The sequence below is a fragment of the Arachis stenosperma genome, chromosome 1 (genome assembly GCF_014773155.1).
Source record: "Arachis stenosperma cultivar V10309 chromosome 1, arast.V10309.gnm1.PFL2, whole genome shotgun sequence".
Taxonomy (NCBI): Eukaryota; Viridiplantae; Streptophyta; class Magnoliopsida; order Fabales; family Fabaceae; genus Arachis; species Arachis stenosperma.
Window position 1 is genome coordinate 134,718,721 of NC_080377.1, and position 27,149 is coordinate 134,745,869.

The 27,149-nt window shown below is 33.2% G+C and overlaps 3 protein-coding genes across 3 annotated transcripts; all 3 read right to left on the bottom strand.

Moving 5' to 3' along the window:
* Window positions 1-3,821: 3,821 nt before the first annotated feature.
* On the bottom strand, window positions 3,822-5,218 carry LOC130935448 (uncharacterized). The gene is made up of 3 exons (XM_057865203.1): window positions 4,803-5,218; window positions 4,022-4,601; window positions 3,822-3,932 (listed from the first exon to the last, which is right to left on the bottom strand). The coding sequence occupies exons 1-3, from the start codon at window positions 5,216-5,218 to the stop codon at window positions 3,822-3,824; spliced, it is 1,107 nt and encodes a 368-aa protein (XP_057721186.1).
* A 6,093-nt stretch (window positions 5,219-11,311) lies between these two features.
* On the bottom strand, window positions 11,312-13,323 carry LOC130939175 (GDSL esterase/lipase At1g74460-like). Its single transcript, XM_057867282.1, has 5 exons — window positions 13,041-13,323; window positions 12,750-12,880; window positions 12,405-12,644; window positions 11,828-12,077; window positions 11,312-11,744 (listed from the first exon to the last, which is right to left on the bottom strand). The coding sequence occupies exons 1-5, from the start codon at window positions 13,318-13,320 to the stop codon at window positions 11,473-11,475; spliced, it is 1,173 nt and encodes a 390-aa protein (XP_057723265.1). The 5' UTR covers window positions 13,321-13,323; the 3' UTR covers window positions 11,312-11,472.
* Window positions 13,324-20,366: 7,043 nt separating this feature from the next.
* On the bottom strand, window positions 20,367-22,399 carry LOC130943849 (geranylgeranyl diphosphate reductase, chloroplastic). Its single transcript, XM_057871895.1, has 2 exons — window positions 21,632-22,399; window positions 20,367-21,240 (listed from the first exon to the last, which is right to left on the bottom strand). Exons 1-2 carry the CDS (start codon window positions 22,322-22,324, stop codon window positions 20,539-20,541), a joined length of 1,395 nt encoding a protein of 464 aa, XP_057727878.1. The 5' UTR covers window positions 22,325-22,399; the 3' UTR covers window positions 20,367-20,538.
* Window positions 22,400-27,149: the final 4,750 nt, after the last annotated feature.

Sequence of the window (27,149 nt, forward strand, 5' to 3'; positions counted from 1 at the left end):
CTTCGCACAACTAACCAGCAAGTGCACTGGGTCGTCCAAGTAATAAACCTTACGTGAGTAAGGGTCGATCCCACGGAGATTGTTAGTATTGAAGCAAGCTATGGTCATCTTGTAAATCTTAGTCAGGCAAACTCAGATATATATGGTGATGAACGAAAATAACATAAAGATAAAGATAGTGATACTTATGTAATCATGGTAGGAACTTCAGATAAGCGCATGAAGATGCCTTCCCTTCGTCTCTCGCTTTCCTACTGTCTTCATCCAACCCTTCTTACTCTTCCATGGCAAGCTCGTATAGGGTCTCACTGTTGTCAGCTACTCTCCTCAGTGAAAGCTAATGCACACACTCTGTCACAGTGTGCCAATCATCGGTGTGGTTCCCTCCCTACGGAATAGAATAACTCTTTTGCGTCTGTCACTAACGCCTAGGTTACAGGTTTGAAGCACGTCACAGTCATTCAATCAGTGAATCCTACTCAGAATACACAGACAAGGTTAGACCTTCCGGATTCTCTTGAATGCTGCCATCAGTTCTTGCCTATACACGAAGACTCTGATCTCACGGAATGGTTGGCTCGTTTGTCAGGCGAGCACTCGGTTGTCAGGCGATCAACCATGCATCGTCAATCAGGAATCCAGAGATATTCACTAAGCCTCAGATGCTTGTAGAACAAGAATGGTTGTCAGTCACCTGTTCATGGGTGAGAATGGTGATGGGCGTCAATCATCACTTCATCATGTTGAAGAACAAGTGATATCTTGGATAAAGAACAAGCGGAATTTGAATGGAAGAACAATAGTAATTGCATTAATACTCGAGTACAGCAGAGCTCCACACCTAATCTATGGTGTGTAGAAACTCCACCGTTGAAAATACATAAGCATAAGGTCTAGGCATGGCCGAATGGCCAGCCTCCCAATGATCTAAGAACTAAAATGTCCAAAGATGATCTAGAGATCTAAAAGTGATCAAAAGATTTCTATACAATAGTAAAAGGTCCTACTTATAAGAAACTAGTAGCCTAGGGTGTACAGAAATGAGTAAATGACATAAAAATCTTGCCCACTTGGTGTGTGCTTGGGCTGAGCAATGAAGCAATTTCGTGTAGAGACTCTTCTTGGAGTTAAACGCCAGCTTTGGTGCCAGTTTGGGCGTTTAACTCCCATTTGGGTGCCAGTTCCAGCGTTTAGGATTCCTTGAGGTGACTTTGAACGCCGGTTTGGGCCATCAAATCTTGGGCAAAGTATGGACTATTATATATTGCTGGAAAGCCCAGGATGTCTACTTTCCAACGCCGTTGAGAGCGCGCCAATTGGGCTTCTGTAGCTCCAGAAAATCCGCTTCGAATGCAGGGAGGTCAGAATCCAACAGCATCTGCAGTCCTTTTTGGTCTCAGGATCAGATTTTTGCTCAGGTCCCTCAATTTCAGCCAGAAAATACCTGAAATCACAGAAAAACACACAAACTCATAGTAAAGTCCAGAAAAGTGAATTTTAATTAAAAACTAATAAAAATATACTAAAAACTAACTATATCATATCAAAAACATACTAAAAACAATGCCAAAAAGTATACAAATTATCCGCTCATCAGTGTGCCAACCACTGGAGGCCTTGCGATGAACGGAGGTCTATCTGGGAGCGCCTCTACTACATCAGTAAAGCTGTTCGGGAGCCTCATGAACATGGGTGGTGGCCGATGTATCAGGCAGACCTCTCATGAAAACTTGGTGAGGCCGAGCGAGAACAAGCTTAACCGACTACAATCACTGCTGGTGGCATTTGTCTTCAAATACGATGGCAACCCAGAGTAAGTTATTTTGATGAATTCACGAGTAAGATTCAGTGGAACTTCAGTTAAATCCATGACCCATTTCCTTCGCAGGGAGGAGTTTGTCAGGTTTCGGGATTGCGTTCTCAGGAGGCACCATTTTGGGACTTTGCATATGCGTCAAGTTTCAGACGATGATTTTTCCATGCATTTGCAATGAGAATGACCCTTTCTAATGATAGTCTCGATGGTAGGCATTTCTGGAGCTTGCCACCATCTTTCGCAATAAAGAAACCTTCCCTATCTTTGGCTGGAGTTGAAACATATCTTTTCTATTAACGACCTGTAACATTTATAGAGAGATGTGCGCAAAGGTAAATTGGTAACGGAACTGATTAACAGCTACAAGAAAATTTGGATGAAGCCATCCATAACTCTGCATTATGTGAGTATGATTCTTCCTCCCTCCCTTGTTAGGTTTCGACAACTCCGCTAATTCATTTCAAACTACCTATTTTGATTTAGGGCTACTTCCTGATTAAAGAACATTCAGACCACTGGTATCTTGCGATGATCGAATTTAGAGAGGGAGTGATATATCTTTTGGACTCATGCACCGGTGAAGAAGAGAGCATAAACAGGAGGGCTTTCATCCGTAATTTAGTAAAATGGCTTTCCCCTAAATTGTCTCGTTGGCTCGGCACAATCTGATTGGTATTGTTTATAATCCTCGAATCCTATTTCTGTGTAGGGAGATACGGTGTCTCGCATAATTGGCAACCCGTCATACCCAATTGAGTTTTCTAGAATAACCGACGACCTTCTGAACTTCAGAATCTCACCAGGAGAGAGTTCCTTCTTACCAACAACGGTAATAGAGCAGTAAAACTTGCTGAATAATATCCAGCTTTCATCTAAAACATGAGGTCACAAGTAATGTTTTCGAAAAAAATTATAGTCTTTGTGTTTTATTTTTCGAACATGCCTTGTAGACATTTTGGCAAGGCAACTTGAGTAATTAACAAGTTCACCGTGACAGTGACACATGAGCTATTTTAGTTCTAAACTGGATGACTATGGGTGATATGTTTCAACATAATCTTCATCACAAAGTAGGTCAATAACCATTACGAACATTAATCTTTGTTTACGAAGGGGAACCCCATCTTAGGCTTCAGTATTCTCCAACTATTTCTTTATTTTATGTTACAGATGGATGAATACATGGTCAGAGTGCACAAGGCACTTGCATTACTGATGGCTCCATTCAATGAGGCTAGCATTGGATGCCGAAACTGAAGTAGATCTGGCAGATTACGGAGCAACAAATGGTATTTTTCAAACTTGTTGTATTAGGAGTATGCATTTCTTATGTTTCAATCGGACCATCTTTTGGAATAGTAACATGTGGCGAAGGACTACTTATTATTACTATGTTGTGTTTTGATAACGTTACTTATTTGGCTTTTCTTTACGACCTTATTGTGTCTTGATACCAGTAATCATGTGTTCAAACTTATTATTACTAATTAGAATTACTAGGCCTCCAAATTAGAGTACAAAAGAGTACATGAAGGTTAAATTATTATAAGTTGGACAAGTAAAAGAGAAGTTAAATACAATAGTATGACAAGAAAGATAACAATTTTTGTGGTCATGACATGGAGAAACACGTATAAAATTAATTTTTTACTAAAACTTTCTTTAATGCAACTATTTACAAGGCTTTTTGGTTGCTGTTATTAATAATAAAAAATATACTACATTATTAATAAAAAATGTACAAGTGTATTAGCCCATACATTATTGAGGGATATATGCAGTGGTAAGCCTTTTGCTCAGGTCACAACAAAGACAAACCAAGTGTGCCATAACAAAGCCAATCATGCTCCAAAATTAAGTTAAGCAGATCCTCATGTCAAGGTCACAATAATAACACCATAGACCTAAACTACATCAGCAAGGTACCTTCACACATGGTTAACTTATATAATAAAGAAATTTCCTAACAATAAATCATAATAATTGAACCACAATTATATTTGTTCTACTCATGCCAACTATAATAAGGATCCGTCAATGGCACTTGGAACTCCTCTTCATCCAAAGAAAAGTGTTCCTCTTGCCCCACGGGTTCAGAGTGGTAATGAAGATACTCCTGTATCAGATAATACGTATTTAACTTAATATCATCATAGAGACAAACTAAAACAACTAAATTTAAAAAAAAAGAACTAAAGAACAAACATCATCAACTTCCTCCCAAAAGTTAGGAGTGTAGTAGTTATCTTCATCGACTCCTTCCTCGTGGCTAGGCTGCTTCCGCTGGCCCTGCCGGTGATTTGACTGGCAAGAAGTTTGATTATGCCCAACCCAACGACAAACGCTGCACCGTCTCACGCCCCTAACCAAGGTACGGTTAACTGAGTCCTTCTTTGGCCTCTTTTTGCGACGCACAACAAGTGGGTCTTGAACGCACCCCTCGAGTGTGGACGATTGGCCCACAACCACGGTTGACGAAGGCCCAGCTTCGATATCGTGTTTTAATTGATTGATCTCGCTGCGTACCTTCTCAGTCACTGTTGCAAATTGATCTTCTCTCATTGAAGCAAGCACACACATCTCCCTACGTAGGTCATTCAACATCCAATTACAATAACTTACCACAGAGTCCCAACAAAACGGTCCCTTCTCAACATATTGCCTCACCTTCGACCAAGCGTTCTTAGACCACCTCCCCAAAACAAGACTTGTTGGGATTTCCATGAAATCAAGATATACAAGAAGGGCCACAATATGATCGCATGGTATTCCAAGGGATTCCATCCTTAAACAAGAGCACTTAAATATCGAATCCTTGGGATAGTGCGAAACATGCCAGTAGTTATGTGAATTGTCCGACTGTGAAATGGTGTATATGTCCGATGTCGGAGTAAATGTACAAGACTAGACTTTTAATGTATATGCATGGGACATCATGGGCCGAAACAAGAGAAATATCTCCCTAGTTAGTAACTTTGCAACAGACCTTTTCAAATCATGTAACGGACCTTGCAACACCAAGTGTCCAACCACGCTATGCATATCGGATTGTGTCTCCCGAGATCTCATCTCCGATACACAGCGAAAATATTGTTCAACAAAGTCTCTCAAATTATGGTGGGAGTGGACAAACTTACCAAGCATCGAAGGCAAACCTTTGCATCTTGATGTTGTCCAAAATCCATCGAAAAAGTGGCCATGAATGTGAGCCATTGCCCACATTTTCCTCCGGTCATAAAGGTCACAGACCCACTGATTATCCTGAAGCTGAAGCTCAGTGACCAATCTCTCCCACCTGGCTTCAAACTCTAAAACCTCATAATAAAAAAGCATGCATTTCTTAAACTCAGAAGTGAATGCTGATTTGCCAAAATCAATGTTGCATTCCGAAGGAGATGCCATGCACAGACACGATGATAAGCCATAGGAAATATTTTTTCGATCGCCTTTCTCATTTTTCCGTGCCCATCTGTGATAACACACTCAGGAGCTTTCTCCTTCATAGCTTCCAAAAAGTCTTTCAAGTAGCCCTGAATATGTCTCCTCACTCTCATTTGCAACAAGGGCAGCAGCGAAAACAATAGTTTGGTTATGGTGATTTACGCTAAAAAACACAATCAGTGGGCACATGTACTTATTCTTCCGATAAGTTGCATCAAATGCTACAACATCTCCGAACACATGGTAATCTAATTGACTACAGTTATCAGACCAAAAAAGGTGCACCAAACGACCCTCTTTATCTGCTAAGTAATGCACAAACGTTCCAAGATTCTCCTCTGCATATGATTCCAACCACCGAAGACAAGACACTGCATCGCCCCCTATTAGCTTTCTCTATTTATCAATCTGGTTGTACATGTCTCTCTTCAAAAATGGTACATTTTGGAAACCCCCTGCAGTATGCACAAATGATGAATATATTTGTGGTGTTTTAATTCCAACTCTCAACATCATGTTCATTTGATCAATTGTGATAGCATTCATCTTCCTATGACCAGGGAGCATAAATGTAAGTGTTCTGTCGAGCATCTCATGGTTGTGAACATTATTAAAGTATGAAATAATCCATCTACCACTCTCCAAATGTAGATGAACACGCATTTGTGCCAAACAGCCTCATCTAGTTCTCAGGCTTAGGCTACCTCTTACGTTTGTATGCCTCCTTATCAGCAGCAAATTCTTTGAACCCTTGCCTAAAGCAAACAAACTGTTGTTGTGTCGCCTGTTTCTTGGCATTTCGCCTTGGCCTGGTCTTCCTTGCGGCAAACCCATTCATTTTTGCATATAAATTGTAGAAAGCAAAAGCTACATGTCGATCAGAAAAATGTAGCAATCTCATCTAATCAAAAGTTATTTCTTTAAAGTTATTTCGGTCAAAGTCAGCAATCCCATCAATGCCTCTGTCTTCCCAGTTTTTGTAAAAATCATCACCAACATTGTAGCGACAATACCCGTCCATATTCGCATCTTCACTTGCCTCCGATGAAGGTTCATCACCTACACAAACATCTAGGTCATCGGAAAATAGTTCTTCTTCGTTTCCGACAAACAAATCTTCATCGGCCATAGCCGCTACACCATGAACTAACGAGGCTACATCTTCCTCTTCTATTCTAGCAACAACCTATGAAGAAAATTTTGCATTTAAAAAAATGAAGACATGCTGTAAATATAAAATCACTCTAAAATAACAGAAAAAGAATCATCTTTCCACATGTATGTCCACATTTAACACAAGAAAACTTCCATATGCATAGTTGCTACATCTAGATCATCAATCCCTATAGGATTTTTCAAACTGATTATCCTATCAACCTCATCACCTTTAAGTTCCTCACCACCAGCAGGAAGGACATGACAAAAGATATAAGAGTACGTCTTACCTAAATGCTGATTCTTTCATGAAATCGGAATTAGACTGCATGTACTATATTCAAGGAGAAATCTTATGCTTGTGCAACTTAACAACACATAATCCACCTTATATGAAGCTAAGCAAGGACTAAAGAACTTTTTTATGAACCTAAAATACACCCACCATATACAGGTAACTACCTTACAATGAAGTTCTGAAAATAAATACTTCAATCGAAAAATTGACATGAATTTTTGGTTAACAAGGGTTCACTAGCATGTATTGAAAAACCTGTTGAATCAAAATTTGGTGTCAAAGAGGAATATTGAGACATGGTAGACAGAAAGAAAAATGCAGCAGCCTTACACCAATACGAAGTACACATTTTTAGTTTATCAACAAAGTATACATTTGCTTTACATAATAATATTCTGCCCATTTACCTTATTATCTTCCATGTGTCCTCCAGAACAACCAGCGACAAAATTTAATAAACAACAACAATTAATCATCTTATTTCAGAAAACAATAAATCTATAAAAAAATTCAAAACCAGCATACTCAAAAGTTAAAAACACCAGCAACAGAGTCACGAATCCATAGCTAGCAATAATTTCGACAATGCAAAATCAGTGACTTGATTTCAATTCACAATTTCACTACACAAAACATAAAAGGAATAACCAAAGAAGTCAAAGCTGTGTCACTAACCTTCGACGGAGAACCGGACGGCGACCGGCAAAACGACATCAACCGATGAGATGACGGCGCCCTGCTCCAAGCTTCGAACATATAAGCCAGGGCGGATGGGGATGATCTACCAACCTAGAACCCAGGGCTTGGGTTTGGGACGGGGGAAGGACGGATTGCGGCAAAACAGTTGAAGAAGCTAGGGTTTTGGTTTGGGGATTGTTCGAACTTTGGTTCTGATTGTGAGTGACGTTCACGAATGACGGATTTAGGGGGTGTTGAGGGAAGGGGTGACGCGGTGGGGTTCTTTTTTAATTTGAACATTTCAAGATACCTCTGTAACAAATAATATCTTTCACATGCTCAAACTTGTATTTTTAAAAGACCTGCCACATCACGTTTAACTGATGTCAGAAAACATAGGCTAACAATGAGCCTGGTCCAAGTGAGGCTAATGCTAAAATTCACCATCATGTTAGTAGTGTTAAAATCCCTTTCGATCAATCTTCTGTCTTTTCTCTTTTTGGTACTCAAAGCTTTTTGTCCTTGGCTGTCCCCTTTTGTCGGAATTTGGTTTAAGCGATTTCTTTAAACTAGAGAGCTCACTTTGATCAATTAGGGTATAATTAGGATCAATTAGCATTATTTAGTATATTTAAATATTTATTATAAGATATTACGTTTTTATTATTTCGATTCTATTAACACCTATAAATATTCTTCTATATATATTGTATCATTTCATAACAACTTAAATACATACAAATCTTTTTTCTAATACTCTCTCTTACCCTTTCTAACAACTTTAATATACTTATTGGTTATATACTAATATAATTTTATTGTTAATATATTTAAATATATACAAAATCATAATAAAAAAATTAAAAACACTTACAACTTCTTTGGGTGAATCATAAAGATCTTCATAAGATTTTTTAAAGAGGCTTAATATAATTAATATAATATGATTTCTTAAAAATTCTATTTCATTGATTTATATTCACAAAAATTGTGTTTAAAAGATTTTTTATTCTTTCCTTTTCGTTTTACAAAATTATATTTTTTCTCTCCATGATTCATTTCCTTTTCTTCATGCAAGGTAGACAAATATGTAAAAAATATCTAATATATTTTTTGAATTCGTTCTAATTCTCATAAATATACAAAAAATTATTTTTCCTTTTTCTCATGGTTCTGCTTTAAACAAATTATATTGTTTCTATTTTCGTAAGAAATTGCATAGCTCATGCTAATAACATTAAGATAATTTATTTTCTCTGTCATCTTTATAATTTTGAATTTTATTTAACTATACTATTCTTATATGATTTATAGATAACATGATTAATTATATAAATAAAAAAAAAAGTGAAATACAATATAAAAATTATTGATAGTTTAAAATTAATTAGTCAACTAATAAATATTATCTGACTTTTTTATAATAGTACTTTTTAAACTATCTACTAAGTATTATTTTATTTTTTATATTATTTTTCTAAAAAAATTATTGGAATTCTGGGTAAAGAAGATTTTGTGGCCAAATTTTTGTGCATATTACATTGATAGTTAGTGATAAAGAATATTATTTACATTTTTAATATGCCATGAAAGTGAATTTGGATTTTTTTTTTTTTAACAAAAAGTAAATATGAATTTGTGAATGTATTCATGTCCATACACTTTATAAAACTTCTTAATTAGGTTCTCCTGTTACAAAAAACATTTAAAAGAAACATAATATTCTTAAGTATATAATTAAAGGGACTACATTTAAAAAAAAAACTTATAAATAATAAAGACTTAATTCCAAATTGAACTACATTATCATATACCAAAATTTATTTATTTTTCATTAAAAATTATAATTCTTTGTTATTTATATATGATTGTAAAAAAGTATAATAGAACACAAATGTTTTTTGTTTTATTGAAGCAAATGTTTTATAATTATGCTATACGAATTTAAATATAGCATAATATTAATAATTAAGATTTCTAATTCATCTCTAACCATCCTCATAATTCTTAAATGAGTGTAAGAACAACTCAACTATATATTTTACCTTTGAAAACATTAAAAGATAAAAAAAGTAAAATATTATTTATTCAAAAATTAAAAGAATAATAAGGAGAATAGTTTTAAAATATATCAATGAACTAAATAAAAATAATATTTAATTTATAAAAATTAATAAAAATTAAGTAGTTTATTTGGATTGACTTCTTTTGGTAAAAAAATCACTCTTTAAAATAAAAATACTTTTGTTAAATTTTAAACATAGTTAGATATGTATTTAAAAAAAAATTATTTTAAAAGAGAATTGCCATGAGCGATAAGAATTTAGGATTATCTCTTGGAGTCGTGGAACATAGATTTTTAGGAGTCTGCCATAGATCTCTTTGCTTTGTTTTGCATCTCTAAGGTTATGTTTGGTTGGAAGGAAAGAAATAGAGAGGAAGGAAATAGAAAGGAAAAAAAGAAAGAAAAGAAATTGAGTAAATTTTTATTTTTTTCAGATGTATTTGGATGAAAGAAAAATAAGAAGGAAAGAAATGTTATAAAAAGACAATTTTATTCTTATATTATAATATATATTAAAAAAGTGAAGGAGTAGTATTAGAAGTAGAGAGAGAAATATTAGTTTTTTCTTCATTTTCTTTCTAATGTTAGAGAGAAAAAAAATTGGTGGGCCCACCAATTTTTTTCCATTAATTTTTTTTCTCCTTTAATTTTTCTCCTCAACTAAACAATAAAAATAATCATTTTTCTTCCTATTTTTTTTCTTCTTTTTCTTTTCTTTCATTTTCCTCTCAAACAAACGTAGCATAAGGGGTGGGTATTTGCAAAAAAAATTTTACGTTCGATGCTCAAGTCAAGAGAATCTTTGAGGTGTAATAATGGTAATATGAACATATGTGCATGAGTGTGAAAAGGGTACTATTTATATTATTTGTCTTCTAGAAGAGGTGATGGATTTAATTGATTTTTTTCATTTTAAAGGAAAAAAAATTAGATAAGATAAAATACGTTTTTAAATATGAAGATATAATTCAAATATAATAATATGATTTCATATGATTTAAATCATAAAAAGTCGTTTGTGATTTGTGATTGTTATTCAGAGTCTTCAAAATCGTATTTGATTTGTGTTACGGCCCGGCCCAAGGAACCGACGGGTCGATCCGACCCGAGCTCCACCCGATTCGGTTCCGCGTCCTTCAAACGACCCGGACACGTGTCCTATGCGACCTACACGCGGCCGCAGGACAGCGTCCTTGAGAATACGGGCCTGTCCTCATGAGGGGCCCACTACTGACATGTATATAAAGGGAAGATTGGCTCTTCCCCCGAGGTACGTCACCCCTTCCATGTCATTTTTCCCCGCCTGCGCACTAGTTGACTTGAGCGTCGGAGTGTCTTTGCAGGTGGCACCCCCCTCTCATCACCTCTTCAGGACAAGTGCTCAACCAACGCGACCAAAGCTAAGGCGTCCTCACCCGTTCACTTGTACACCCGATCTGTCAGGAACCCAACATCCGAACAATTTGGGCCATGAATTAAGTAGTTTTTTATTGGATAAAAAAAAATCTGGAATGTTAGTTATTAGTTAATTAATTATATATACGTAAGATTTTTATGTTTTGTTTATATATGGTAAAATTAATGATAATAATGTTGTCATTTTTATTTTTTATAATATCATTCTACACATAAATTTACTATATTATATATTTTCATGAATTTATAAAAAATATTATCAAAATAAGAACGATAACATCAATCTCGAATTAATTAATTATGCGGAGAAGAACACATAGATTAGCATCAGTTGAATGACATTACATGAAGTATTTATTATTCAGCCACTTTTTTTAATTTTCTTTCTTATTATAGGCATTATAACAAGTAAGAGTACAATGCAAGACAATCTATATTTTATTTTATTTTTATTTTTACCAAAGATAAAGAAATTCAAATTCGCAATCTCTTATATGAGTATGAAGAGACTATGTCATTTAAACTATAACTATATATATTATACACGACGGCTCAAACCATATAAAAAAATATTTAAGACAATTATACTTTGCATTATTATTATTATTGTGGAGATGGAACTGGAGAAAGATCAGAGACAGAAGCAGGTGCTGGTGAGGGAGCATTATTATTATGAATGGTTTGATCAACACGTGTGAATCCGAATTTCTTGATGAGCTCATTGGCAATTAGCTCATTGGCACTGTCAGTGGGGTGGTATTCATCCCAAAACACATACTTGCTTCTATCTTTGCACAATTTCGATGCAGGCACACATGTAAGTGCAGGTCGTATGTTCCAAAACGAACAACACGGTGAATCTGCATTTTGGAATCCTACAAAACCATCCATCAATTCATTCATTTAATGTCACTGCCATTGAATTCAATACTAGTACTTACTACTATTTGCTACTTACCATACTTCATTGGATTGCTGATGACATCATAAACAACATCATATGCATCTCCAAATACATATTTTGCACCAGGAAGCTGCTGCCCCAACTCATCTACCACCTTGCTTGTTGCTTTATTAAAAGAAAGAGCCAATTTGTTTGCCTTCTCTCTACAGTTTCCACTTGTTGTTAGCACCCTTTGAAGTGGAATGCAGCCCATTGGGCCCAGCCCAAATACCATTAGTTCCCTTGCTCCTAACCCATGAAGCAACTACCAAAAAAAAAGGGCTTTAAGCCCCGTTAAATCACCAAAAAATACAAAAAAAATTCGAGATGTATTATTTGTATCAAAATTGTTATTCTTATACTAAATTCAGTCACTAAAATCAGCCACCAATATATTTGTTTATAAATACATGTGTAGTTTTAATTTATTTTCTATTTGTATTTATATTTTAACATATATTTTATACTAGTGGCTGATTTTGATGCACACGTAGCATTGTTGTATTTGTATTTATTTATACCTCATATATAAAGAAATTGTTTTTTTTCCTGTTCTAATAATAATTAAAGTAAATTAATTAATAAAATAAACCTTGAGTTGGTCTCTGAGTGTTCCTATCAAGTAGTCCATGAAAGTGTCATCATTGTAAGTCCATGAATCACTGTAAACAGGCATTAAGTAATTGTTGATAAAATCATTGCTCCCTAACGCAACAACATATCTAGCTTCCTGAAAAAACTTTTGTGCCGCACTGTTTCCAATTTTGGCCTCAATTAGTTCTCGTGTCCCCTGAAATAGCTCAATTTGCTTGTACAGAGAAAACCTCTGGATCTGTAAACATGCACAATTATATTATAAATGTGCTTTCTAAACGGCTAAAATATATAACAAAACATACACTATATCAATAAAATGCAAGTTAACATTGGAACTCACAAAATACTGCCCAGTTTCATTCAAAATGCCACCACCACCAGAAGCATAGTTCGCTCCATTTTCTAGAATAATTTCTGGGGTTAGAGATGGGTCTAGGAATGCTGGAGGCCTAGGGAGGCCAGTATTGTCACCTAAATGTGTATAATTCAGTCAGCAAATATTTTCCGAATTAATTTATTATCAAAATTTTAAAGTGGCAAATATTTTGAATAATAGAAAAGAATTGAAATGGTGTCTTCTCCTATCAATTTAAATTATTGAAAAAAATGATATCATGACAGAAATAATTACCAATAATATCTGCAACAGTCCGGCCGTTAGTAAACCTTCCGTTGGGTAATCCGTTACCAAAATCAATACCATACCAAGGGAGGCTGGCCTGAGCAAGGCTTCTATTGAGGCGTTTGTTGTTTCCAACATCAGAGAGGGAGTCACCAAATATGAACTGCACAATCTTGCAATCACACCCTCTAATTATCCCATTTCCCAAAATGGTCCCTGCTAGAACAACAACTAGTGCCAGATTATTCAACTTCATGTTTAATTTGTGTACCAAGTTACACTCACACATGACCTCTATGTTTGGTTTTTATAATTTGCTGAGAATGTTATGTTCAAAGTTATAGAGGGGGCGCTGCGCTGAAGTATAATCGTTTGATATACCAACTATTATTGCTTATTCAAACCTAATGCAACTACCTTATATTTTGTTACAATAAGTATAAGATAACAAATGTGAATGTTTGATTAAGTCCAGAGAATTTGTTCTAGTTGAAATTTTGTCATGAGGAATTGGAATTGGAGGAATAGAGAGAGGTGACCCTTTAATTCGATTTCTCAACAAACCACGTTTTCATGGGTTGTGTTATTCACTTATTCTAGTAAGTTCACCAAACTGGAAAGTTCTCTCACTCTAAATTCTCCCAAAATCTCAAAACCCACCATACTAACCAACTAGGGGTTCTGAAGTAATCGAAGAGAGCGAGCAACATAAATTTATTATTTATGTTATCGTTTTAGAATTTTTCTTGATAAACTATCTTTATTAATTATTTTAGTCATACTTTTAACCAGACGAATGACATAAACTAGAAAAAGAAACACAAGTAATAACTTATTAAGAGTAAATATTTAAATTGATTGTCAAGTACATACTTAAATTTGGGATAAAAAATACTATGTATATATCAAAAATCAATTACTAAATTAGTCATTATGAATAAATATATGTAGTGTTTAGATTGTTTTTAATATATATTTTATATTTTAATATGTATTTTATACAAATAAATAATTTAATAATTAAATTTTTTATATACACTTAGCATGATTTTTTGAATTAGACACTTTAATTCACAATAAATTTTTATTATTCTGAAATGAACTAATTTGTCTTAATTGGCATTGAATTACCTTATAATAAAATTTGTTATGCACTAATTTATTCAATGCATATATTAAATATTTTATTAAAAAATAATAAAAAGACCAATTTGTCTTACAAAAATAATTTTCTAAGGCCTTCCAAAATAATGAAACAACCTATTATTAGAGTTAACAAATAAATGAGCAAGTTTGGTTTTTACTTTTTATAAAAATTTAATTTTGATATTCTAACAATTTAATTTTTTTTTTTACGCAATCATCAAATCATGTATTTTCGCATCAACAAAAATATAAAAAAAAAGTAAAATTATTCTTTTTGATTTGAAGTCAATAAAAATGGTTAGATGATACAAGTAATATAAGAAGAGCATGATGGAGTTTCAAGAAAATTAAAGAATATTATAGAACTTAAACTTAGTCTAGAATTAAGTATGTTCTTATCCAGTTGGAAGATTCATGAAACTACGGCTTGCATAGTTAAAAATTCTAATCAAAGATTGCAACTTGATAAAGATGAATGTGAAAGAAGATTTTGGTACACACACTTGTGCAATTTGTGCACAATTTGATCAACTTGTAAATCAAATGCACCTCCACAAAATACTATATATAGATGGTTACGGTATTAACTAATGTATATCATATTTTACATAGAATTACTGAGTGAAACTTAGAGAGAAAAGTAGTAAGATCTCTCTTGTGTAATCCCTTTGTATGAATTTTCATAATATATAAGAGAGTATTATAGACTTCTCTATGTATTATGAGAGATTGTAATTTCACCACTTTGTCATATTATTTTCACTACTGCCTAAATTCTTATTCAGTTCCATCGATTTCTCATTAACAAATTTTAGTTGTGTTATTTTTTCGCTATTAACTCTGGTACCTAACAGTGGAATCACAGCTTTAGGTTCTTAATCTTCCGCTGCAAAGGGACAAGTTAGTGTCAGAACTATGGCAGCAAAATTTAAGATTGAAAAACTCAATGGGAATAACTTTTTTTTTTAGAAACTGAAGATCAAGGCAAATTTGAGAAAGGAGAATTGCTTAGAAGCAATAGAAAGCATGCCTATCGGTACTCCTGATGACAAGTGAAAAGAGATGGACGAAAAAGTCATTACCAATTTACACCTGACTATGGTAGATTTCGTATTATCAAACATCTCATAGAAACAGACAGCAAAGGAGATTTGAGTGGCACTCACTAAGTTGTACAAGGTAAAGTCACTTCACAACATAATACTCTTCGTATGAGTGAATCCACATCGGTGACAGATCACATCAACAATCTTAATTCAGTATTTTCATAAATAATAGCCATGGAATGTTAGATTGTAGAGAATGAACGTGCTGAACTTCTTCTCCAAAGTTTACCAGACTCGTATGATAAACTCATCATCAACATCACAAATAATAATATTGCTTATCAACTCCGATTTGATGATATTTCTGCCACTATTCTTGAAGAAGAAATCAGGTGCAAAAATAAAGATGATCAAACAGAGAGTTCATAGAAGCAAAAGCTTTGTCGGTGATAAGAGGCAAATTAACAAAACGTAACTCTAGTAGGAGTCAAAGTCATGGTAGATTAAAGTCTCGAAAGAAGAACCTTACTTATTACAATTGTGGCAAGAAATGGTACTTGAAAAAAGATTATTGGTTCAGCAAGAAGAGCACAGAGAAAAGTGCTGATGCAACTACCTCACATGGTTGTGTTGCAAACACCTCTCATGATGGAGATGTCTTCTACATCAAAACTGCAATTGGTCATGAAGACAATAAATCACTAGCTGATGTTTGCTATTGGATTGTACAGCAATATATCACATGACTCCACATTAGGAGTAGTTTAGTACTTATGAACCTATTTGAGGGTTCCATTTATATAGTTTAAGGTATAAGACATGTGAACGGCCTGAGAAAAAATTTGTTGTCCGTTGAGCTGTTGAATTCTCAAGGGTACAAGATCAATATTGAAAGTAGATCATTGAAGGTGACTAATGGTACACATGTGATCATGAAGGCAAAACGACTAACAATTAACATATACCTGCTTTCTAGAAATACAGTTCAAGACGCAGAGGCATTAGTTGCATCCGTAGACTAAGAAAACACGTTGATGTTGTGGCATCGCAAATTAAGCCACATGTCAGAACGTGGTCTACAAGTTCTTGTAGAATGTAATCTCCTTTCATGGCTCAAAACGGTGAATTTACCTTTCTGTGAGCACTATGTGATAGGCAAACAATATAGATTGAAGTTTGAAAGATCAACTGTTAGAAGAAAGTACATACTAGACTTAATTCATTCTAATTGTGAGAATAATCAGAATTATCACTAGGAGGAAAAAAATATTTTGTCTCCTTCATAGATGATTACTGACGAAGAGTGTGGGTATTCTCTATTAAGAAGAAGTCAGATGTGTTTCCAGTATTCAAAGAGTTTAAAGCACGTATAAAGCTTGACATTAGGAAGAAAATAAAGCGCTTGAGAATAGACAATGGAAGAGAATAAACTAATTATGATTTTATTGCATTTTGCAAGCACGAATGTATTCAGAGACAATTCACAGTTGCATATATACCTCAGCAAAATGGTATTGTAGAGTGAATGAACAAAACTCTTATAGAAAGAACTCGAGTTATGTTGTCGACTGTAGGATTAGCCAAATCTTTCTGCGCAGAAGCAGTCAAAACAGACTGCTACGTGATTAACAGATCACCATCAACATAAACTGGGTTGAAAACACCAATGGAGATGTGGCAAAGTAAGCCACCCGATTATTCTTCTCTACATATGTTTGGATGTCCTGCTTATGTGATGTTCAATACCTAAGAAAGAACAAAATTTGATCTTAAATCAAGAAAGTATATCTGCTTGGGTTATGCTGACAATGTAAAGGGATATCGTTTGTGGGACTCTATTACCCACAAAGTTATTATCAGTAGAGATGTTATATTTGCTAAAAATGAGTTACAAAGAAAGCAAGAAAACAGTAACAGCACTGAAGAAACTACTACAATATACATGGATGATAAGTTTGGAGAAAAGGACCAGCTGAAGCTCGCAAAACAACACGTGAACTAAGAAGACCATCATGGCATGCCGACTATGTTATGAGTTATCTTGATGCATATTGTCTGGTTACTGAAGATGGAGAACCATCAACCTTTCAAGAGACCGTTGAAAGTCCAGATTCTTCTTTATGGATGACAGTCATGCAAGAAGAAATGGAAGCACTACGCAGAAATAAGACGTAAGAACTTGTCTCACTTCCGGACGAAAAGAAAGTCATTGGTAACAAATAGGTCTATAAAATCAAGCATGACAATCACGACTAGATAGAACGTTATCGTGCAAGACTGGTGGTGAATGGATTTGCTCAGAAAGAAGGTATTGATTTCAATAAAATATTTTTTTCAATAGTTAAAATTTCTACAATAAGAGTAGTTCTTGCTATATGTGTTGTGTATAATTTACCTCTAGAGAAACTAGATGAAAGATTTCTTTTTTTCATGGTAAACTTGAAGAAAAAAAATATATATGCTCCAACCAAAAGGCTTTGAAGAACCAAAAAAGAAAACTTGGTTTGCAGGTCAACCAAATCTCTGCACGGCTTAAAGCATTCACCGAGATATTAGTACAAGAGATTTGATTCCTTCATTATTATCCGTGATTACAACAAACTTTAGTCAGACCATTTTACTTATTACAAGAGGTCTAGTAATGATGATTTCATCATTCTGCTGTTGTACGTGGATGACATGTTGGTGATAGGTCCTAACAAAGATTGTGTCAAAGAATTAAAGGGGCAGTTGGCTAGGGCGTTTGATATGAAGGATTTGGGACCAGCAAACAAGATTTTTTAGGGATGTAGATTTGCTGAGACATAAAAGATAGGAAGATTTAGAAAAATTACTTGAGGAAGATCTTTTGGCACTTCAACATGCAAGAGTATAAGACAATATCTACCCCACTTTCTGTCAATTTCAAATTATCTTTTGAGATGTATCCTAACAGTAAAGTAAAGAAGATAGAAATGTCTCAAGTATTGTATGCATCTGCAGTGAAAAGCCTTATGTACGTCATGATTTACACCAGATCAGATATCACTCAATCTGTTGGGATGGTTAGCAGATTCATGACAAATCTAGGAAAAGAGCACTGGAGTGCTGTGAAGAGGATCCTGAGATATATCGAAGGAACCTCTGATGTTGTTTTATATTTTGGAGGATCTGAATTTACTATCAAATGTTATGTTGACTCTGATTTTACAAGAGACCTTGACAAAAAAATGTCTACTATAGGCTATGTGTTTACACTTGCAGGAGGTGCAGTAAGTTGATTATCAAAATTACAAGCAATTGTAGCATTATTAACTAAAGAAGTTGAATATATGGCAGCTACACAATCTTGCAAGAAAGCAATTTAGTTGAAAAAGTTAATGGAGGAACTTGAGCAAAATTAGTATATGATTCTAATATTTTGTAAGTGTCAAAGTACCTTGCACATCGTAAGAAATCAAGCCTTTCACTCAAGAACAAATCACATACGCGTTCAATATCATTTTGCTCGTGAAGTAGAGGAGGAAGGAAAAGTGGATATGCAGAATATCCATACCAATGACAATCTTGCATATATTATAACAAAATCAATCAATACAGATAAATTTGATTGGTGCAGTTCTTCTCTTGGCTTTTTGAAAATATGAGCAGCATGAATACTCCAAAAGAATATTTTTGAGTGAGAGATTGTGAAAAGAAGAAGCAAAATTCTTCTTTTGGTTTGAAGTCAACAAAAATGGCTAGAGGTTACAAGTGATACAAGTGGAGCATGATGAAGTTTTAAGAAAATTATAGAACTTAAGCTTGGTATAAAATCAAGTATGTTCTTATCAAGTTAGAAGACTCATGAAACTACTTGGTAAATTGGGCTAAGTTATCCAACTTGCATTGTCAAAAGTTCTAGTCAAAGATTGCAACTTGATAAAGAGGAATATGAAAGAAGATTCAAGTACACACCACTTGTGTAATTTGTGTACAACTTGTAAATTAAATACACCTATACAAAATACTATATATAGGTGGTTAGGTATTTGCTAATATATGTCATGTTTTGCATAGAATTTGTGAGTGAAATTTAGAGAAAAAAGTTGTAAAGTCTCTCATATGTGTAATCTCTTTTCATAAATTTTCATAATATGTAACAGTATTATAGATTTCTGTATGTATTATGAGAGATTTTAATTTCACTACTTTGTTATATTATTTTTATTATTGTCTAAATTTTTATTCATTTTTATTTATTTTTCGTTCACAAATTTTATTTGTGTTATTCTGTCCCTATTAATTCTAGTACTAACAAAAAATAACAAATTTGATAAAATAATAAAATAAAAAATTAATTATTATTAAATTTATAATTTTTGTCATATATAAAATTTTACTATTTTAATTTAAAAATAATTAGATCCTCATACTCTCATTCTCAGTACTCTCCATTTTTCAATGAACAGAAACTTAATACATGGCATAGCACCGGGCTTGGGGGCAGACTCCATTGGGTTGAACGGGGATCATGCTAGTAGAGAAATGCGCCACACTTATTGGACTAAAAATATTAGTTACAATTTTTTTCCTTATTATAATGTACATTTTGTGTCTTCTCTTATTTCTTACTACTCAATTTAAGAACCCAAATCAACATCTAGCTGATTCGCAAAACAAAGTACAACAGTGACCCCAAAAAATAAATCGAAGTAAACCATGTCCATGAGCTGCAAGAGAAAAAAATACTACAAAACTATCAAAATTTATTATTTTTTATTATTAATTAATTATTAATATTTAAAAATATAAATTAAAATATATTATTAAATTATTAAACTAAAAGAATTAAATTAATATTTAAAACTAATGATAAAAACAATAAATCCTAACAATCCTCTACTATTTCTCTTTTATAAATTATAAAAGAACCATTTTAGATATATACTAAAATTAACTACATTAAAATACAAAATACACATTAAAAATAAATTAAATTATATATATTTATATACAATTATATTAATAACTAATTTTAATATACAAATAACATTTTTGACTAATTTTAATATGCAAATAACATTTTTGGTATCCTCACTTAAACATCAAGAAATAGTAGTAGTATAACTTTTAACAACAATAATAATAGTGTAAATATCACGAAATCAGACATAATTTACCATTCTACCCTTGTAAGTAAGGGAAAACCAACCTCGGTGTAATTAGATTGCATGAAACTTAAAAGCAATTGTTTATAGTTATAATCACTTGTATATAACAAGATCCTGTCTGTTAAAGAAAAAGAATGATGAACATGATATATAGGGGAATGAGTATATAGCAATTGACACTGATCATACATTGAGTTTGTCCATTTCCTTCCTGATAGCATTGGCTCTGACCAAGCTCCCAATGGTGTTAATGGCCAACTTGATATCCTCCAATGGATTCCCAGGCACTACTGTCTTATACAAATAGCTATCAAATGTCATCTTCTGAACATATTCATCAGCACACATCTCCACAAACGCCTCCCTCGCCGGATTCGACCTATAAAACACCTTTTGAAGCACATCCAACACCTTATACGTCGGCCAATATGTCTTGTCCCACTTCTCCAAGTACTTCCTCAAATCCCCTTCATCCACCATCCTCTTTCCATTCTCCGATCCTTCCACAATGGCCTCCGCGCACATTCTCCCACTCTTCGCCGCGAAATAGATCCCTTCCCCGGAGCATTTTGTCACATAGCCGGCTGCATCCCCCACAAGGGTCACCCTCCCCGATAATCTTCGAGGGCGGGGGTGTTCGGGGATGGGATGCGCCTCCACTCGGATGATCTTGCCTCCAGTGATCTTGTCCTCTGCTCTTTTTCGTGTTGCCAGCTGGAATTTCTTGATGTCTGATTTGTGAGTCACTGTACCTGTCCCAACGGCAACATGGTCGCATTTTGGAAACACCCAACCGTAGAAATCTGGGGATACATCATCCCCGACATACATCTCCGCAAGATTTTCATAATACACCATTTTATCATCCGGGATCTTTATCCTCTCCTAATAAATCAAACCGCACCACCAAAAACATCAAAATTTTTGCAATTCTTAAAAAAAATATCACATTGGAGCTCATTTGAACCTTTCTTTGTCTTAGTAATGCTGAGATTTAATTTCTATCAAATATAAGTATTTAATCTATAGAGTTTACTGTCATATCGCATTTTTATTGATTACGCACTTTTATTGATTATAATAAACCAAATGGGACCAAATTCATAAATAACATAAACTAAAGGGAACAAATTCATCAAATAAAAGGAAAGAATTACTTTGTCTAAGCAATGCATTGAAATATTATAAAGTTACTAACTAAATAGAAATTTGAAAGATCAAAGAAAACAAAAATGAAGAAATTCAAAAAAAAAAGTTGAAGATGATAGGATGATACCTGAAATGCAATGGCATATTCATAGTCACCAGCATCAATGGCCTTAGCAACTCTAGAATTAGCCCCATCGGCACCAATGACAGCATCAACCTCCAGTGTTCTCTTCTCACCAATGCCACCGGTTTTACCATCATACCCAGAATAATGCAGCAAATAAGGTGAGTTCTTATCTTTAGGCATATCCATCTTCAAGAATAATCCGTTGATAATGGTGGCACCGTTCTCTTTTGCCCTATCTCTAAGGTACGCGTCCAAAACCTCACGTCTCACCATTCCAATGTACTCGTGCGGCTTCAAGGTCCTTCCAATGTCCACCGCGACATTCGACGGCGATATCATCTTCATCTTCGTCACGCGCCGGTCGATGATGTCTAATGGCAGGTCGAACTCCCCCACCATGCACAGAGGAATGGCGCCCCCGCACGGCTTGCAGTTATCCATTTTCCGTTCTATTAGGAACGTTTCGATGCCTCCTTTTGCTAGGGTCTCCGCGGCAGAGCCCCCGGCAGGGCCTCCGCCGATGATTGCGACGCGGAGGTTCCGGCCTTGGAGCTTGGGACTGGTTTTTCCGGCAATGACCTTGAGCTTCTGGGGGAGGTTGATGGTGGCGGGCTTCTGGTGGACGGTGAAAGGGGTGGTTTCCAAGGAGGATTGTCTGAGTCCAACGAAAGATTTTAGAGCCATGGAGTTCATGTTGTTAGTGAGTGTGAGAAGGAGTGAGTCTTTGTAATTTTTGTTTTTTCAAAAGTTTGATATTTTGTTTATTTTATTGTGAACTGGACTTTTGTTGGGGATGGGATATGGTACGGGATTATAGGGAGTTTATAGCCCTTGGATAGCGTAAATTAAGGGTGGAGATTTTATGTAGATAATGTATAGGAGATATTATGACTTTGGAGTTTGGAAGTGTATGTAGTATTTTGAGTGGTTGATATGCGGCCACGTTGTGCAATTTCTGCTTCTAGGTGTTCAATTGCTAGCTCACTTTCCAGTTTCCACTTTCAATTGCAACTAGACAAGTTCTTTTTTTAAACACCTATCACATATGAAAGTTACAAAAATACAAATGTTATTTAATTAATCTAAATATTAAAACTAGTGTTTTCATTTTCAATTAATTCACAAAGTGAAAACGATAGGAAAAAAAATCACATTAACTTAAAAATTGTGAATAATAAATCAGCTCCAATAATTGGAAAAAAAAGTTTTTTATTATCAAGTATAGTAACAAATTTATAAACAAAAATATTTTTTTTAGTGTCCAACACAAATTTTTGTTGAAACTAAAATAGAAGTGAGAATTATAATTTTATAAGGATAGTCTTAATCTTAAGTTACAAAAAATACCATGACATTAGAATGTATTATATAGTTTTTTTTGGGTATTGAACATATTATATAGTTAATCTTAAGCTTTGATGATTAATAAATTTAAATATAATTTATTAATTTTTATTAATTATAATAATGTTTTTGATATATGAGGGGATCGAGAGGCCCAACAAGCAAACAAACTAAACTAATAAAGCCCTATGAAATTTGATCCAACATAACTACATAAGTCATCCCTAACAAACGGAAAGAGCCAAGAAGGGAGGTTCTCAAAGCAAGTGATTCCCAATGGCAGAATTTGGCCATGTTTAGCTAGAGCATCAACACAGTAATTAGATTCCCTGAAGATATGTCGAAGCTTTACTTCAGCTGGCTTGGTTAGTAACTCTCTAATTGAGCGGATCAACGAAGAACCAGAGTGGGTTTCGTCGATGCTAACTACACGAGTTCCACTGTACACGTCAAGTCCGATTCTACGATCAGATAAGAGATCTTTAACTCGACGCTAGGGGTGCACAGACCCGGCCCGGTTCAAAGGTCCGGCCCGGGTCCGAACACTTTAGGAGTTAATTTGGTGTAATTTCATCGGGTTAGGGCTCTCAAAAATAGACTTGGTCATTATTTTGGGTCGGGTCCGGTGTATAGCTCGGGTCACTCGAAGTTGGCCCGTGGCCCGGTCATCATACATAATTAATATTTTGTGTTATTAGTTATGGATCATAACTATTTTTATGTGGAATTTAAGTATTGTAAACCTTAATATTTTGTGTTATTAGTCATTATAAGACTATAAGTTAATGTTTTATGTTTAGAATGCATAAGACTTTAGACTAATGCATACTATTGTGTTATTTGTATTGATTTAAATATTTGATATTATTAGACAATATTAGTATTGATTGTAGTTATGCTTTAATTTTAAAGAAGGGTTGATTCTTGTTATATTTTTCTAAGTGAATTTTATCATGTTAAATAATGGTTGGAATATTGGAAATTTGGATATTTTTACATGCTAGCTTACAAGAAGGTATCAACGTAATGTAATGTTAACGCCCGATTTTCACCTGGTATAATTGTGACCTGAAAATATATTGGTTTCATCGGGTCTAGGATCAGGTTCGGGTCTAATAAATAGACCCGGTGTATATTTCGGGTCAGATTTGGATTCTATCAAACCCGGCTTCACCCGACCCATGTGCACCCCTACTCGATGCCATTTTAGCGCATCATAATCGGACAAAAAATAAGGAGTTAAAAACATAATTTTTTATTATTTATTTATTATTGAGTCTTTAATCTGTCGATAATTTTTTTAAAAAATTAAAATTTTTAAATAAAAACAAATACTACATGTTCAAATACTTAATATTAATAATACATTATAATATTATATATTAATTAATTATAAAATTTATTCCTCTAAATAAAATTTTAACTAATAAATAAAAAAATAAATTTTAATAATAATTCAACTGACAAACAAATTTTTCTATACTTTCACAACTTTATAATAAGCTTTTGCACCTATAATTAAAAGAGTTAAAAAGGAGGAGTAAAAATTAGAGACAAATCAAAAAGTGCAGACAGAAATGGATCTACATTAAAAAGAGGGTATCTGTCCTCACAAAATTTAAAAAAAAAAACTAATATATATATATGCCTTTTATTATATTATATTTATTCTACAATAAAATATAAATAATTTTCTTGAGTTTTATATTAAAAATTTTTTTGTTAAATTTAATATTTAATAATAATTATATTGTTAAATTTAATTTAATATAAAAATAAAAAATAAATAAATAAATTCATAAAATAGTAATAATTAATTTTATAATATTAGATAATTAATTGATAATTAAATTAAAATTTGATTTTTAATTAAATACAACTTAAATTATTAGTGATTTTTTAAAAAATATTTAAGATAAAAAATATATTATCTATATATTAATATATTCTATTAATATTTATTATTAAAATAGTCTTGATTATAGTAATTATGTTAGTTAAAAATATATTTATATCATAAAGACTATAATAAATAAGTTTTATAATTAAATATGAGATAATAAAAAGTAAAATAATTGTTTAAGAATATATATAGAAAAAAATATTTAGTCATGTCAAAAATAAAAAAAGTCATTATAAATTATTTTTTAATCATTTTGAATATTATACGTATGTGAAATTATCTTTTTATTATTTTAAATACTATAATAAGTGATTGTGTGTATATTTCTAGTTCTTATCAATATGTATAGATAGTTCTAATTTAACATTTTAAATATATCTAAACAAATTTGGGTTGATCGAGTGATTAGTTTAGTCGTTCGTTTAACCAAAGTGTTGGGAGTTCGAATTTTGTCTCGTATGTGTAGCAACTCATTGACCCTCTTAAATGAAACTCAAATTCACGATAAATTAGTCATTAATTTGGTGGGTATCGTGAAAAATAAAAAAAATATATCTATACCTAAATTTTATTATATTGCCACACGGCTAAATTTTTCTGGGTCCGTCACTGAGCACACACAATCATAGAATCACATATTACCGAGAAATATGTGCAAACAAGTATGATGTATGTCTGTCCTATGCAAACTATGAGCTCATGTATCAGTTTACACCCTACAACCTAACATTATCTAAGAATCAATCTTAGATATGATTTTCTATTGTGTCCTTCGTGCATACGTGTCTGTGGTTAAGAGTACCATCAGTTTAGGACCATTAGCAATCGACGCAAAATTCGATGCCATAATATACACATACAGGGAAATAGTGATCCTCTGTCCGTGGGCGTCCCCAAGATCAACACTCAACAATTCGTGGGTTATTCTTGTAATCAATGATTATCAATTCGTGAGTGTTTCCGTCCTTAAACATTTGGCACTAAGACCCAAACAATAATCATGTTTTATTTGCTCTCATATGGCAGGTGGTCTTTTAGAATTTTTTTTATCTTTGATCTCTGCTCTCCTGTAATAGAGATTCTTTAGATTTTTTTCTTTTTTTTTTCTTTTTTTTTCTTATTATTTTCTTTTACTTTCTTACATTTCAACAACATAAATTATCTTCACATTTTTCATTCTCTCGTCTTTCTCTAAGTCTGCTATGACAGGAAAATCATAAGATTCTTAGTTTAAATTTGACTTTCTAAAATTTTTAAAAATATTACTGTTTCACTTTTCCATTAACAATTATTCAAATTAAATAATATCTATAGTAAAAGAATAATAATTATATTATTATGAGTAACTAATATTAATAATAAAAGTTAATACCATTATTATTTTGATAATAAAAACCTTTTTATTAAAAGTCTTATCGTCAAACTTTTAGAAATTTCATTTTAATTTCGAACTTTTAAAAAGATTTATATCTTGAACCAACGTATTTTACGAACATACTAAAATAATTTACATACATTATAATTATCAAAAATATCATTATACTTTTATAAAATATCTGTTTTACCTCTGAACTTTTACTTATTACCTAAAATACCTCCAAAACTTATATAATTACTATTTTTAACTACGATCTTTGATCAAAATACAATTTTATTCTCAAAAATAAACTTTGTATTAGTGATCACATCTCCATCATAAAAAATGAACCTTCTTTTAAGTTTTCTTCAAATTTTTGGTTTGATTTTTAATCAATTTTTAAGCTTTTCAGTTACTGATTTTTCACTGAGTTCACCTTAACCTTCCAACCACCAAATCTTATCAAATTTTAATCAAAATCAAGCTTATAAATAGCCCTTAAATCAACCGAAATAGTTCGGTTCTTGCTGTCTTCTTGAAGTCAAACCACAAGTCAATAAATCAACAAATTTTCACTAAATTCAAGCACAAAGTCATTCAAAATCAAACTTCAAACATCAATGTATTAATCATACATCAAGAACACATTTAATTATTACAAAATTACCAACTCCTACCTTCGTACGATAGCCATCAAATCGAAATACCAAGAAAGCTTTTTGAACGAAAAATCAAAGAAAAAAACATTAAAATTGACTACTCTACCTCTGGAACTCACTTGGCCGAACCTTGCATGGAGGGACAGCAACTCCACACATTGCTCCTGCCAATGAAAAGTGGTACTGTTGTGAAATTCTTTCTTTCTCTCTCTCATGGTCTCTCTCATGGTCTCTCTCTTGTTTGCTTTCTCGGTG